Source organism: Priapulus caudatus, unplaced genomic scaffold (assembly GCF_000485595.1).
Source record: "Priapulus caudatus unplaced genomic scaffold, Priapulus_caudatus-5.0.1 Scaffold434, whole genome shotgun sequence".
Classification (NCBI taxonomy): Eukaryota; Metazoa; Priapulida; class Priapulimorpha; order Priapulimorphida; family Priapulidae; genus Priapulus; species Priapulus caudatus.
The window spans coordinates 144,513-161,106 of NW_014577495.1; the positions used below are offsets into that span (position 1 = coordinate 144,513).

Below are 16,594 nucleotides of genomic sequence, written 5' to 3' on the forward strand. Positions count from 1 at the left end.
AGAGAGAGATAGATAGAAAGACAGCGCGCGCGCGAGAGAGAGAGAGAGAGAGAGAGAGAGAGAGAGAGAGACAGCGAGAAAGAGCGAGGGAGAGAGAGAGAGAGAGATTTTTTTCAATTTTGCACGTATTTGCTTTCGCAGCGTTGGCGCTACGCTGCGGAGAGAGATAGATAGAAAGACAGCGCGCGCGCGAGAGAGAGAGAGAGAGAGAGAGAGAGAGAGAGACAGCGAGAAAGAGCGAGGGAGAGAGAGAGAGAGAGATTTTTTTCAATTTTGCACGTATTTGCTTTCGCAGCGTTGGCGCTACGCTGCGTGCAATGTCAGCTAGGAAGACATTGTGAAAAAGGAGACATCCCAGCGACACTCTGTCATGGCAACCATGCGAGTGCCAAACATTGCGTGACGTCAGTTGGAAACCTTGCAACCGGTATGTAGCAGCACTTGTATATTAACCGGTATGTGGATTAGTGTGTAGCGATGATAAGTGATAATTATGTAGCATATGATAGCACCAGGAGTGAATAATAATAGATCTATCTATTATTATTCACTCCTGATAGCATCTATTATATAACCTATATATATATCCTATATATATCAACAGAGCACGAACACTCACCGTGGCTCACCATTTTTCCTATTATCTATAAAATATTGGCAAACCCGTAGTTATGAAATAACAATGAATGCAATACTTTGTGGACTTTTCAAGTTAATATCGCAATTATATATTACGCAAACAGTACACACAGCTATTGCACACAATTTGGATACATATGCTATCGTCAAATATTATGCATTTGTATATAAACAATTTATTTTAATAAAAACATCTGTTATGCGCGTGTTTCAACATTTAAGAAATAGGTTTTAGTGCACGTGTAAATCCAAACATTTCTTAAATATACACACAGTAGGGCCTATTCACTTTTGCACAAGTTAAAAGAAAAATCTCTAACGCTTCCCATGTCGTTTCTCAACAAGGTTATTCATGACGGTTAGAATATATTGAATGTTGCACTTTTCATTTATTCATGAAACACTACGTGAGCGTCTCTGCTAGGGTTTGCACTCATTCTGTAATAAGCACTTATGTTTTATTCTTGCTTAAACATGTGGTAAACCCTTCATTGTAGGCGTATAGTAGGAAAAAAGCGCCTTCAATTATTCAAATAGTCAGTGCTAGTGTGTGTATGTGTGTGTGTGTGTGTGTGTGTGTGTTTGTGTGTGTATGTGTGTGTGCGTGCGTGCGTGCGTGCGTGCGTGCGTGCGTGTGTGTGTGCGCGCGTGTGGATCAGCAAATATCTATATATCAGCAAACATCGGCCTTTGCAGCGCTGGCTGGTTTTCTGAGAGCCCGTACAGCTTAAACTAAAAATAACAGTGTTGAACAGCTGAACAATTTCCTGCAATTAAAATCTGCCCGGCTATATGACAGATTAATTACAGGTAATTTAACGACAGCCTGTAATTATTAGATTTTTGATACACTATTCTGAGTGCTTAATATAATAAAATGAATTACAACGACATTTTTAATAGAAATCATCTCATAATTTGTATAAAGACTCATGTGTGTTTCATTTCGGTGTTATCCTTGCCGACAGAAAACAGTCTAATGCATGCATGCTAGTGGTCATGCTGCTAGACTGAGCTGCATACCACATGTAACAATGTAACAATTAACAATCACATGTTACATGTTAACTTATATAACAATGTCATTATAATTATATATAATTATATAATAATAATAAACAATAATATTATATACAGATCATGTCGCGTTCACACGTAGCTAAAATCCAGTTTCGTACGTACTATGAACGACTACGTATAGCTATACTCAGTTCAAAACGCGTATAGCTATATATACTGACAAAAAAGGTGCGTTTCGTACGTACTTCGTATAGATATACGCGTATAGCGAACGTGTAAACAACTGCATAGGCGGAAGGACAAACACGACATGACATTTATCTGCTTCCGGTACCTATTACCCGCGTTGCGTTAATATGTTATCGAGCGTATTTGAAGCATTGGCAATTGTCATTTCGTAATTATTTATTTATTATGTATTTAAAATGCCTGACCGTGGGGCTACATTTCACGATGTCGAAGTTAAATGCGCTATCGATATATGGGACAGCGAGGAAATTCAGCGCCAACTGCATGACATGATAAGAAATAAAGTTGTTTTTGAAAATATAGATCAAAACGACTCGCAGACATGGGGTTTGAAGCCAGGACGGGCGACAACTTCCGAGACAAACTAAACAGGATTCGACAGATTGTATGTCCGATTGATTGTATACATCTGTCAAACCATGCTGAGCAGACAGGTATGAAGACGAGTAGGCAGTGCATGAATTCTCCTCAATCTTGTACAGCTATGCTTATGGACACTGTACTGCCGTATGAAATTACGCTGATTATCGTGCCCTTACTGATGACAGGCGACCAATTACATTTCCAACCTCATCGTGTGAAATAATGCTCATCAATACCAACTGGGCTTGCAGCTGCAACAACTGCAAGCATAAGGCTATTATATATAATGTATATTATATTAAATTAAGCCTCCGTTGATCCATCATAAAACTCCGACTATACAATGGCCAACAAAACAACTTAGCCATGGCCACAATGGCCACAACAACAACAACAACAACAATAACAATGGCCACAACAATAGTCCAAAAGGCGCACGCTATACACGCCGGGGCCGGTTTCACAAAGCGTGATTAACTTTAATTATGATTAAATCACTAATCATAATTACCCTCTTGTAATTATGATTAATCATACTTAAAAATCAGGGGCCGGTTTCACGAAGCGTACTTAAGTATTTACTCATGATTAAATCACTCATCATGATTAACTTCCCGTACTTAAATTAAAGTGACTGTTTCACAAAGCGTAATTAACTTTAATCATGATTAAGTTAATAACAATATTTAATTCTACTCAGGAGCATGATTAAATCCACTAATCATAATTAATTAGTTGCTAGTACTAGAAGTAGTATGTAGGTAGTACTATGGCCGTACATAACGGGGAGGGGCAGGGGGGGGCACTTGCCCCCCACCCCAGAAATTTAAATTTGCAACATCCAGCGGGGTCATAACAACGTTTCCAGGGGTAGCTCGCTCTGGTCTAAGTCTTCTCTCATCTACTGCCACCCCACTGAAAATTTGCCCCCCACTGAAAATTTACTGTGTACGGCCTTGGGTAGTACTAGTATATTAAGTAGGGCCTACGCTGCAGATTTTACAATTGGAAATTTTACTTCAATTTTTTCCCAAGAAAATTTTAATTATCTAAGATTAGCTGTACTAATTTAGTCATTATAATTGCAAATTAATTCCTTTTCATGTACCAAATTTGCAGATACTTTTGGCGTTGTCCGCCATTTTAAATACAGTGTAATTCAATGTCGGCTAATTATGTGATTAGTTAAATATGTACTTAATTAAATCGCTTCGTGAAACAGATTTTTAAGTATGATTAACTAATCATAATTACAGGATGTTAAGTATGATTAGTGATTTAATCATAATTAAAGTTAATCACGCTTCGTGAAACCGGCCCCTGTTTCACGAAGCGATTTAAGTACATATTTTACTAATCACATAATTAGCCGACTTAAACATGAATTACACTGTATTTAAAATGGCGGACAACGCCAAAAGTATCTGCGAATTCGGTACATGAAAAGGAATTAATTTGCAATTATAATGACTAAATTAGTACAGCTAAACTTAGATCATTTAAATTTCCTTGGGAAAAAATTGAAGTAAAAATTTCCAATTGTAAAATCTGCAGCGTACTTAATATACTAGTACTACCTACATACTACTACAAGTACTAGCAACTAATTATGAGTAGTAGTAGGATTTGCTCCACTAGTAGAGTAGAGTAGAATTAAATATTGTAATTAACTTAATCATGATTAAAGTTAATTAGGTCTACGCTTCGTGAAACCTACCCCAGAAATAAAACAACAAGCGCAGATTATGAAATATAAGCTCACTGCGCTAACGACTTGTCTAGCTTATACGGCGATACATTTAGTCCAAATTATATGTGCGAACGCTGTATAACTCAAGGCCACGCTTCGTACGTCGTATACGCGCTCGAAACTGGGTTTTGCGGTACGTGTGAACGCGATCAGGCGATGCAGACTGAAGACTGCGACAGACGGACCCGGTTGGAGTCCGCACCATCCAGTTATTTAATGGCTGAACATGGTGATTGAACGATCGTGCTCTATTGCTATACGCGCTCTGAGTATATATATATATATATATATATATCAGAGGTTAATAATGACAAATTTGTCATTAGTAACCCCTGATATATATGTAGAAAGAGAGAGAGAGAGAGAGAGAGAGAAAGAGAGAGTAGCCGCAGGCACCGAGTTATGGGTCGTAGATCATTACTGGACAGATTAGCTAATTCCTTATACAGTAACACGTAAGGATACATCCATCTCCTCATATCTCATCATCACAGGTATCAGCTTGCGTTTATCGGCACCGCTATAGTCAGACTGCGTCTCCAATAGAAAAATATCGCGTATTGCTCGAGCATGGCGTGCACGGTTGACTGTGCCAGTGACGGTGACGGTGACGGTGACGGCGACGGTGACGGTGACGGCGACGGTGACGGTGACGGTGCCGGTGACGGTGACGGTGACGGTGAACTGGTTGATTCGGCTGTGTTATGAATGCTAATGCGAGAGAGAGAGAGATAGGGCAGAGAGAGCGAGAAAGAGAGAGAGGAGAGAGAGAGAAAAAGAGAGAGAGAGAGAGAGAGAGAGCAAGAGAGAGAGAGAGAGGAGAGCAAGAGGAGAGAGCAAGAGAGAGAGAGAGAGAGAGAGAGAGAGAGAGAGAGAGAGAGAGAGAGAGAGAGAGAGAGAGAGAGCAAGAGAGAGCGCGCGTGCGCGTGCGAGAGAGAAATGATGATGATGATGATGATGATGATGATGATGATGATGATGATGTTGAGCTCGTGGACAGTGCATTCATTTATACGTTATATACAGCATACATACATATGTTTATTATATTGCGATTCTTTTGGGATATTTACACACAGAAATTAGTCAACTATAAATGATTTACAAAAGCAAGAGAATCTGGTTAAAAGCGATACGGCGGTAGTTTCACGTTAGATTTAACACATTAACCGATGAATGATAAACGGTTATTTTTCGCAGACATACATGCATGATTTTAAAATTCTAGCCAAGCTTTGTTGTGATAGGACGCTTGTAAAAGACAATGCTCGGCAAGGAAATGCCGCAGAGTTGGAAATTTTGTTATCTAAAAATACGTATAAACCATAAAATGTTAAAACGCTAGAAAGCTCGGCATCAGCAGGGTGAACTGTAGGCCGTCCAGAAGTGTAGCTAATCCATTTTCCTGGGAGGGGGCAAAGCCATGTACACGGTGTCTTCTGGGAAGGTTATCGCCTTTGACCATGTATTGTATCAAGAGCGTATAAAGAAGGAGAGCGTACAACGGTGAAATGCTGAAACCATGTTGCAGTATTAGTCGAATTAATAAACTTTCTCCGTTTTATTTTGACGATTGCAGTATTATTGATCAGCTGTCCTACCTTGTTAATATAAAACAAACCGCATGTCCCTACGATGCCCCTACGCTGAGATAATGAGCGGTTTCTGGTATTTTCGCCGAAAACCGACTCGAGATACCTGCTGACTGCGACTGTCTCTCGCTTTGAGATAACTTCGGGAAACCTCGCGTGTTTCCGTCAGTGATTGACAAATGGAATAAATGACGTCTGTTATTGATTGTCATAGTGATGACCCCCACCTGTGCCCACCTCACGCTGGATGTATAGTAATCTCTGTAGTACTGACGTGAGTCAGCGTTACCATAGCGCTACACAGCGGCGACCGGAAGCAATACACTGGCCACAAAGCGAGAGACAGTCGCAGTAAACACTGATCTCGAGTCGTTTTTCGGCGAAAATACCAGATTTTCACTCATTATATCAGCGTAGGAGCATCGTAGGGACAAGCGGTTTGTTTTATATTAACAAGGTAGGACAGCTGATCAATAATACCGCAAAGAATCGTCAAAATAAAACGGGAAAAGTTTTTTAATTCGACTAATACTGCAACATGGTTTCACCATTTCACCGTTGTACGCTCTCCTTCTTTATACGCTCTTGATTGTATCTACTTTTTCTGGGGGGGGGGGACTGCCCCTGTGCCCCCGGCTAGCTACGGCCCTGCCGTCCTAGCAAAAAAAAGCAAGGAAGGGGCGTGGTGGTTATCTCTCCTCGACGGATAGGTTCGTTGCTTCAGGAAGTGTTCAGCTCTTGCGAGCACTTCATCAAGAGTAACAAATAGAAAAAGACGTGCACGATGTAAACTTAACAAATTCATAGTAAAGGCAGCTTAGCTCGGCGAAACCACCACCAAAGCTATAGATAGGCTATCTATGGCACTACAGATAGGCCATAAATAAATCTATCCATCCATGGCTGTCACTAGAACCAGAGCACGTATATATACGTTAATGTAAAGTCACTTATTTTCGTGGGTTCCTATTTTCGGTGTTTTAATGAAAAATACATGTTCGTGGGTTTTTAAATTCGTGACCTCCACTCCGGAACCAGCAATTGACATATGCACATAATATTTCGTTGGGTACATAAATTTGTGGATTGATGGACCCACGAAATCTACGAAAAAAAGGATTTTACAGTATTATACTATATTATATATTAGATATCAATATTGATGTACGTGCTCTGCTGTCACACCACTGCCATCACACTAACACCCTCTCTATAAACAATATATGGCGCTGACGAACAAGCCCATTGCTACATATTCATATATATCATAGGTATATATATATATATATATATATATATATATCAAACTTTCGAGATTTCATGTCTTTATCAGGTCAGGATTCTATTCTAATGTCTGCTGACCTGACGAAGAGATGTAATCTCGAAAGCTTGTTAAAAACACCCTTATTCTATCATTTGACTTTGTTTATATATATATATATATATAATATATATATATATTCATCATATATATATATATCATATATATTATATATTATACATTATTACATATTACATATATACATATACATATACACATATACACATATACATATTACATATTATTATATATTATATATATATATATTCATCATATATATATGTATATATATTCATCTCTATTATGCACTCTTGATATACATACATACATACATACATACATACATACATACATAACAATACATACATACATACATTACATACATACGTACTACGTACGTACGTACATACATACATACATACATACATACATACATACATACATACATACTACATACATACATACATACATACATACAATACATACACACACACATACACACACACACACACGCACACGCGCGCACACACAACACACCACACACACACACACACCCCACACACACACCACCGCAGCACGCGCGCACACCACACACTACCACCGCAGCACACGCGCAACGGCACGCACACGCACACGCACAACGACTTCGCCACAGCACTAGCGCACACGCACACGCACACGCCACACCACACCACACGAGCACACACACACAAGCCACCAAACGCCACACAACTACAGGCAACAGTACATACATACATACATACATACATACATACATACATACATACATACATACATACATACATACATACATACATACATACATACATACATACATACATACATACATACATACATACATATATATAATTGCAGGAAGGCTCGTGATACGGGACTGCCTTAGCGTAAGCATCGAGTACGTGTGCAGCAGCGAGACGATCGATTTCCCCGGCGAGCCGAACATCACGCTACAGCTGTGCTTCACCACGTGCGACGGCGACGGCTGCAACAATAAACCCGTTGACGATATCGGCAACGTCGCCGCCGCCACGGTTGCTCCCGGTCTGTGGCTGCTGTTTCTGGCAGCAGTAGCAGCGGCGGCAGCGGCGGCAGGTAATTGAAAGTGATGCTGTCGTTTAGGAAGCCAAAACACTAATGCTCTTTTACGTGTGTCAAACCGGAGTGACAGTCTGCGTATACGATGACAACACACCAGCTAAATCAGCACCGGAAATCACGTTGGCGTGACACTATACACGGAGATATGTAGATATAGTATAATCAGGAGTGAATAATATTAGAACGCTAGCCTATTATTATTCACACCTGGAGTAATTACATCCAGTGCCGTAGGCTGAGCAAATTCCTAGAGGGGGTGTGTGCAAAATTTCATGACTCAACTGTGTAATGATGAGCGACGGGTGCAGCTCTTGATCGACGTCCATAGTTTGGTAGGGATGAGTCTGAGACAAGGCTTTCTGACTGAGATAAGTGACCAAAAAAATCACGTTAGGGTTATTTACGAATATAAGATTTAGACTCTGCCTAAAAGCGGAGCTCCCGAACGTGAACGCAATTGCCAAACATGTCTGGTCCCAAAAGCAAGGGGTTCGGATTATTTTATTTAAGATTGTGTACTGTACCTGTAAACTGTAAAGCAACAACTAAAATCAGTATTTTCCACTTATTTCTTAGCAATTTCCCCCATAATCTCTCCTATCTCGCTCCAAACATTCTCGCGTCTTTGCACATCTTTGCAGGTCTTGCTGCCTACATCGTACAATTCTGGGTGATTTTGAACGAGTAAAAGGAGTTGCTCATTTATGTTTATCTCCTCCATGGTTGTGCTATGCACTGACGTGACTCACGGCCAGGGTAGCGTGAGCAGAATACGTTATAAAAACAATTAAATTTAATTAAATTTAATTAAGTACGATAAGAATGTTAGAACGTAATTGCTCAAACATTGTATAAATTAAAGAATAAGACCAGGGGAAATAAAATACTTCAGCCCCATCTGGGGATTGAACAAGACCAGTGCTCTAACCACTCAGCTAAGAAGGCTCCTTGTATGAATCGCTGCGTACTTCGCTAGTGGTACCAGAGGGTTCCCGCACGGCACGGCACGGCACGGCGGCACGGGACGGACGCGCGGACGAACCATCAGAAATGAGGTCGATGGGTTACCATTTGTCCTTAAATATGGTGCTCCGCTATTATTAGCTAAGCTTATTTTTTAATTTTGGTACAAAATCTTGGGGGCAGCTGCCCCCTTGCCCCCCCCCCAGAGGCTACCAATGCTCCCCAAAAATTGCGTCACTTATTATGCCTTTGATAGTATTAATGTAACTAGCTAAAAAAACGCAATCGTTACAACTAACAAATTCGTTACAAACTAACATACGATCAGGAGTTAATGAGACAATTTGAGACAATTTTGAGACAATTTGAGCAATTGAGACAATTTGTCTCATTAACTCCTGATACGATATAGCATATATAATAGCATTATAATAGCATTATAATAGCATTATAATCGCATATATAATAGCATATAATATTTACTAAATATACTGAGTTAGCATATAGTCTGTATAAGACTGGTTACACTTCGTATTAGCAACTGTGTATTAGCAAAAGATTGTCAAAACATTTTATCTCCGTTCAAGTATTTTTTTTATTCCGTGCAAATGTTTCTTCACTCCACCATCTCCCCTTTCTGCTCCTCCACATCGTGGTATAGCTCATATAGATATCATTATATACCGGTACCTGTGTATATAGCCAATATCTATGGTATAGGCCTACTACGGGCACTTGAAACGTTCAATAATAAAATGATGGTAAATAATCATGCAACGTATTTACTACCAAAATCTTAATGTTTTTCTACTCTCATTCGTCTATCATTACTAATAATTTCCTGTAAACGCCGTTCAAGTGCTCCTCTGCAACATACAATTTCATCGCACGCACGCCGCTGTGCAAAAACAACAGTTTACATTTTTGTTGTTTTGTTGTTACGTAACCCTCTTATAATAACGTTCGCCCGGTACAACTGTCGTGTGTAACGCTATAGTATAAAATCTCTTTTACGCCTTCTTAGTTGGTTGATGTGTAAAAATAAATACTACTTGCAACTTCATCTTGAACTCTCATTGATTTCTAATAAATGGACCGAGTGTATTTTTAATGCGGAAATTTTTAAAGGAGGCGTTATTTTGAATTGTGTCAACAAAATGAATGGATAAACCACCTATGTATACAAATTCCATCACTGCATGGATACACAACCCAAAATTGCACAAAATGATATATCCAATCACTGAGCTGTATATAACAACTGAGCTGTAACATGATGTTATTATATAATTATAGCTCAGTGGTGTTACCAATGCAATATGGCAAATGTCCTCGTAGTTCTATATTTTCTCACTACGTAGCATCACTAACCGATGCTGAGCTTTCAGCCTCTGTTTCTTCTGCGCGTGCAGAATTTTAGTGGCGTTTGTAAAAAATATTCCAATAAATAGAAATAAACCGAAAAATAAACTGACTACAGTGTTGCTGTGTATGTAGAACATTTAAAAGTAGTTATTTAGAGGACTCTTTTTCTTATTTTTACATTGCAATTAATAGTTTTATAATGTCAATTCGGTGTTTCACTGCTCCATTCTACTTTTCTTCTTAGCTGTTTAACATAGATATATACAAACACAATGACATTAAGGACATTAGGAATTACAATATTGAATGAAAAAAATATAACGAAAAATAATATATCACCCCACTGAGATTTGAACCTGCCATCTCTTTGCCTTTACCAATCCCCCCTATGACGTCCACGACGCTATCCCCTAGGCGATAGCGCAAGTGAAATTTCCCCACTGTGCGCGATTCCCGCGCGATTGCTTAAATAGCTTTAGTGGATAGCGTCGTGGACGTCATAAAGAGTTGGTAAAGGCAGAGAGATGGCAGGTTCGAATCCAAATTGGCGTGATAAATTCTTTTACGTTTCATTTTTCTAATTTAATATTGTAATTCGTAATGTATCGTATAACTGTAAACGTCATTTCTACCTTCTACCGCTACTAGCCGGAAGTAGTGGGAGAATCTAGAACTACGAGTAGAAATGACATTCACCCACTGATCTCTATAAAATAACTTATAATTATACTAACTACATACTATATCTTGGTACATATATTGAGATCAGTGCGTTACCAATGCACGCGCGTACGCGCACTTCCGGCAGGAACACCCAGCGCCACCGTGTGACAGATTGCATGCGATAAACCAAATAGGGGCCTACATATGTTTGTATAAATTTTTAAGAATAACAATACATATATTTGTAAGAAGTACATATATTTGTAAGAATAACAGCTTCCACACACAAATTTATTTGGGGCATTACAAAATGTGTTTCAAAATATGTAATACTGACGAAATGGAACAACACGATGGCATCCACGCGTAGAGAATCAGTTATATTATCAGTCAGAGTTATTATACGATAACAATTATTTACATATTAATTAGGCTCAATAGTGATATCATGAACATCGTATACTAGTATACTACTACTTGTTTCCGCTGCCGTTACTACTACTACTACTACTACTACTACTACTACTAAGCCTACTACTACTACTACTACTACTACACTACCACTACCACCGTTATCGCTCCTGTACGGCTGCATTAATTTATACTTTTGATTAGTCAAATCTTTCTCATAGCTCTATAATATCTATATTATCATTCTAATATCGATAATATTAATTTATTATATTCTATAAAGCTCACGATTTTTCAACCTAATATATCGAGATTTCCACGTATATATGCCGTAACATCTCGCTCCATAAAGCACATATCAAGTAGCAACTAAATACATGCGGTGACGCACATTTACCATTAATAGATACCTACTGGGTTTTACCATCAGACACTTGCTCCGTCTTATCATATATATCACACAATAGATTCCAGACCTGTGTAAACGAAACACGAATATTCTCAGCCTCGTCAGGTAACTCCGACATGACCGAATGTTGCATCTGCTGCCACACCTCCTCAGCACTAAGCTGCAGCAGTCCGCTGTTACTTACCAGCGGACCGTCTTCTAGACGGGCTAGTACCGCTTTCACAGCTTTCATTCTCAAATATCCCGCTGGCACGTGTTCGATGAGCTTACCTTTATCTTCTGCGAAAACATCAATAGAGGGAATGAGTGGATGTTTCAATTCCCCTTTAGTTTGACATGCTTCTATGAACATGAATAGTTGACGAACTATTTCAGACAGTTTTTCAGGTGATGATGAGTCATCGGGTGACATTGTGGATTGCACATGAAGCAGAGATAACTTCAAAATATGCGAGTCGATCAGAATCTTAGGTTTATACCGAGTTGCAATAAACAGTCGAATGATATCGATGTTAGATTTACGCAACACAGATAGACATGCGTTTTCACCTTTCATTACAGGCTCACCATTTAACACACGTTGTATATTGTCATCGGAAACGAGAATGCGCGGATATAGTAAAGCTTTTGCTACAACGAGAGCTTGTCGAAAGACTGGAGGAAACTCAGTAATAAGCAAACTCTCGGCCTTCGCACTACATATTAACCAGTATTCGTCGGAGCCCACTACGTGTTTCGGGACTACGTGGTAATGGTAGTCAGCAGGGAATCGGTCAGTCGCACCCGCTGGTTTGCCCGACACATGGATAGATGGCGTGATATCTACGGATAATGGAAGGTTATTGTACGCTTTGCCTGCGACATATACGAAATTAAACTGCGTACAAACTTTATTCCATTTCACTACACGTGATGTCCTAGAGAATTTTAATAAATTCAAAGCGGCACTTTTCATTACCTTGGCTAAAGCTGGGCACAAGACATTAACGAATTGCTCATTGAGATCGACTGAGAGAGAACGACTACCATCATTAACTGTAACTACACCGGCTTTCACTGTTTCTTCGATCGATACCTTACCCGTAAGTTTTTCTAATTCAAACATAAAGTCGTACCCGTCTGGCAACCCAGCTTGGGTATGGTTAGCCGTGCTACCGACAAGCACGGGCTTGCAGGCGAAATCTGGAGCTGTCGCAGAAATCTCCTCGCACACTCGCTCTATTAACCCAAGCACAGCGAACCGTATCTGTGTGCATACAGCGGGATACTTCAACCTGCCGACACCTTCCAGCTCCCACACATCCGCGAGCGAGCGCACGCTGCTAACCTGCTCAGATGACGTCACACTAATTACATCGTCGCGCGTCGACAACGTCGACACAGTTTCCACGTCGCAAAAACAATCGTCGGCCAACGGACGGAAGTGCATGTGCGCCAGCAAATCGCCCGCCGTCGTCCTGTATCTGTCGTTGTGCGTGAGTCTGCGGGCAGCGCAGGTGGCGATGCTGTAGGCTCGACGTGCCTCGCCCGGCTGGTGCCCCGCTCCGGCTCTCAACAACGCACCGACTACGTCCGGGCAACCCGCAAAGGTCGCGTGCAGTAGCACCGTACCGCCGTCGTTGTCCATCGCCTCGATGTCGGCGCCGGCCGCCACCAGCGCGGCGACGGTGTCTCCGTGAGCGCAACCAGCGGCGTGCATCAGCGCCGTCCTGCCTTCGTTCTCGACCGCTTCGGCGTTGGCTCCGGCGCTCAGCAGCAGCGTAACGGCGTCCGCGCTCCCGCCGTTCGCCGCGTACATCAGCGCCGTACTGCCAGCGCTGTCCCTCGCCTCCAGCCGCGCTCCGGCCGCCAGCAGCTCCCGGACGACGTCGGCGTGTCCGGCGAACGCCGCGTACATGAGCGCCGTCGCGCCGGCGTTGTCCACCGCTTCCAGACGCGCTCCGGCGGCTAGCAACGCCGCTAGCGTCTCGCCGTGACCGCCGCGTGCGGCGTACGTTAGCGACGTCCAGTTGTTTCTGCCGCTCGCTTCTAGATCGGCGCCGGCGATGAGTAGCGTGGTGACGGTGTCGGAGTGGCCGCTCCTTGCCGCTCGTATCAGCGCCGTTCTGCCGTACTCGTCGTTCGCTTCTGTAGACGCGCCGTGGGCGAGCGCAGCGATGCCTCGGTCGATGTCGCCCGAGCCAGCGGCTTCGAGTAATTCGTCGTTGACGTCTGGAGTATCCGAGGTGTTGGCTGCTTGAGTGTTACCCATGGTAGCCGTTAGCGAGTTTTTGACCGGAAGATTTTATGAGGTTGTTGGTGCAGGCTTGGCTGGTGGTGGTGCAGCCTTGACTGGTGATGGTGCAGACTTAGCTGTGGGTGGTGCAACCTTAGCTGTGGGTGGTGCAGCCTTAGCTGTGGGTGGTGCAGCCTTGACTGGTGGTGGTGCAGCCTTAGCTGCGGGTGGTGCAGCCTTAGCTGTGGGTGGTGCAGCATTGACTGGTGATGATGCAGACTTAGCTGGGGGTGGTGCAGACTCAGTTGGTTATGGCGCAGACTTGGTTAGCTGTGGGTGGTCACACTTAGCTGGTGGTGGTGCACACTTAGCTGGAGATGGTGCAGACTTGGCTGTAGGTGGCGCAGCCTTAGTTAATCTAGTAATGGGCTAGTAAGGGCGGTGTGGGAGCTTTCCATCTTGCTAGCGGTATAGATGCGTGGAGCCCATCTGCAAACATTGAACAAACGACATCAAATCATTTCTGCATTACAGGTATTCTATTAGTAACTATAACTACGCTCGTTCTCATGTAATCGGAAAGTTAATAGTGTATACTAATAGTTAATAGTGTATACTAATAAGTCTCCCGGAAATAAACACGTCTGACTTCACATAGGACCGCCCAACCCGGACAATTCTTTTCCTTTTTTTGCGAATTTTAATGGAATCTCGAAAGCTATAACTCTCTGTACAATTCTTAGGTAAAGATGATACATAAAAATTTGTGAAAATGATAACCACACCTTGGCAAATGATAGTGGAATGGCGATAATACGCATGCACCCACATATATGCAGGGATAGTCTGAAAGCCTGCCGTAGACAACCAGCAAGAAATTACACGCGTCCTCTACATAAATCGAGATATTTGGAAAGATTCGGTTACGCGCTCACTCCCCCGTGCTATCTTTCTATGAGCGAATCATGCAGTATAGCAGGCATGTGTGTGTGCGGGTGTGCGTGCGTGCGTGCGCGCGTGTGTGCGTGTGTGTGCGTGCGTGCGTGCGTGTGCGTGTGTATGTGGTGGGTATGTGGTGTGTATGTGGTGTGTGTGTGTGTGGGTGTGTTGTTGTGTGTGTGTGTGTGTGTGTGTGTGTGAAAGATGCAGAAAATAAGAAAAAAATGGCGATTATTTTAAAATATATAATAAGCAAAAATAAAAATTATCGATCATGCTATGCATATGTATGTATGGAAGGAGTCATATGCTACAACAACCAGGCAAAAAAAAAAGTATAAAAAGAATAAAAATGTTCTCTGGCTGACATTCAGAGGAACTCACACCAGAAATGCTGAGGATTATTTTGGAATATCAAAAAATTGAAAACGAAGTGGAATAAGTCTTTTAAATTTAAAAAAATTGTTAATGAATTAAACTATAAAAATATGCGTCGATGTGTGCCTTGGCTTGCGCGAGAGAGGAGAGGAGAGAGAGAAGATTAAGAGAGAGCGTGGTAGTGTGTTGAGTGTTGTGTGTAGTGTGTGTGTGTTGTGGTGTGTGTGTGTGTGTGGTGGTGGTGTGTGTGTTGTGTGGTGGTGGTGTAGTGTGCGCATGTGCGTGCGTGTTTGTTTGTGTGTTGGTGTTGTTGATTGTGTGTGTGTGTAGTGATTGGTGTGTGTTCGTGTATATGTTGTCCAGAGGAGAATGTTCTGTGGGTGTGTGTTGATGTGTAGTTGTTGTGTGTGATGTTGTGTGTTGTGTGTGTGTGTGTGTGTGTGTTGTGTGTGTGTGTGTGTGTGTGTGTGTGTTTGGATGTGTGTGGTTGTGTTGTCTGCTGGGCGGTGTGTGCGTGTGTATATATGCGTGTGTGAAGAAAGAGGAATGCTGCCCCACTACTACAGAGAATACTTCATTTTGTTGTCAGTATGTTCCTTCTAATTTGCGCTTATAGCTCTGTAAAATCATGCAATTGCATACAAAACACTTATTTCGCCACTTTCATTGCAGCGATATTACTGCAGCTAACATGCGTCCCACTCAAAGTACTGAATAAGTAATACCACTCAAATGGAGGGCATCGATAGTCTAGCGATAAGTGCACACGGACGTTAATGGAAGTGCTACCGTTTACGAAAACCTTCAGCGTGTACCTTACCTCTGTATAACCCTATATGCGAGTAAAGTACAGTTATGTTCAAAAGTAGCAGTAGAGTGCAGATATGTTAATGTATAGCAGCAGCTGTGTGTGTAGATAGATGTGTTCATTGATGTCGAGTCCATGAGCACGTGTGAACGAGTTACCCCGACATCGATCGTTACGCGTTATATATTGTAGTAATCGAAAAAAGCTCCGATATGTAAATAAAAGAAATTTTAGACGATAATATACAAGTGCGGCGCTGTCTTGGCCTAGTAGGCTCTAAAAGTAAGGGCACACGCAACAACGACACACACACAACAGCTTCACACAACCAAACGCGAACACGAACACGACAAACGGCACTACACGCAGCCACACACCACACACACGACA

The 16,594-nt window shown here is 41.8% G+C and overlaps 2 protein-coding genes across 5 annotated transcripts in view; one reads left to right on the forward strand and one right to left on the reverse strand.

Annotated features, from left to right (window-relative positions):
- LOC106810347 overlaps positions 1-8,333 on the forward strand; it is an 18,080-nt gene extending 9,747 nt beyond the window's left edge. For 2 of the 3 annotated variants that reach the window (XM_014813661.1, XM_014813662.1), the window contains exons 2-3: positions 296-427; positions 7,811-8,333. In XM_014813661.1, the coding sequence (XP_014669147.1) occupies positions 296-427; positions 7,811-8,055 (377 nt within the window). In that variant the 3' untranslated portion in view covers positions 8,056-8,333. Of the gene's footprint in view, positions 1-295; positions 428-2,211; positions 2,343-7,810 lie in introns of all 3 variants that reach the window. The other variant, XR_001394005.1, reaches the window with a different exon arrangement.
- Positions 8,334-11,281: 2,948 nt separating this feature from the next.
- LOC106810345 overlaps positions 11,282-16,594 on the reverse strand; it is a 16,144-nt gene continuing 10,831 nt past the window's right edge. For both annotated transcript variants that reach the window (XM_014813659.1, XM_014813660.1), the window contains exon 2: positions 11,282-14,568. In XM_014813659.1, the coding sequence (XP_014669145.1) occupies positions 11,866-14,115 (2,250 nt within the window). In that variant the 5' untranslated portion in view covers positions 14,116-14,568 and the 3' untranslated portion in view covers positions 11,282-11,865. The remainder of the gene's footprint in view (positions 14,569-16,594) is intronic.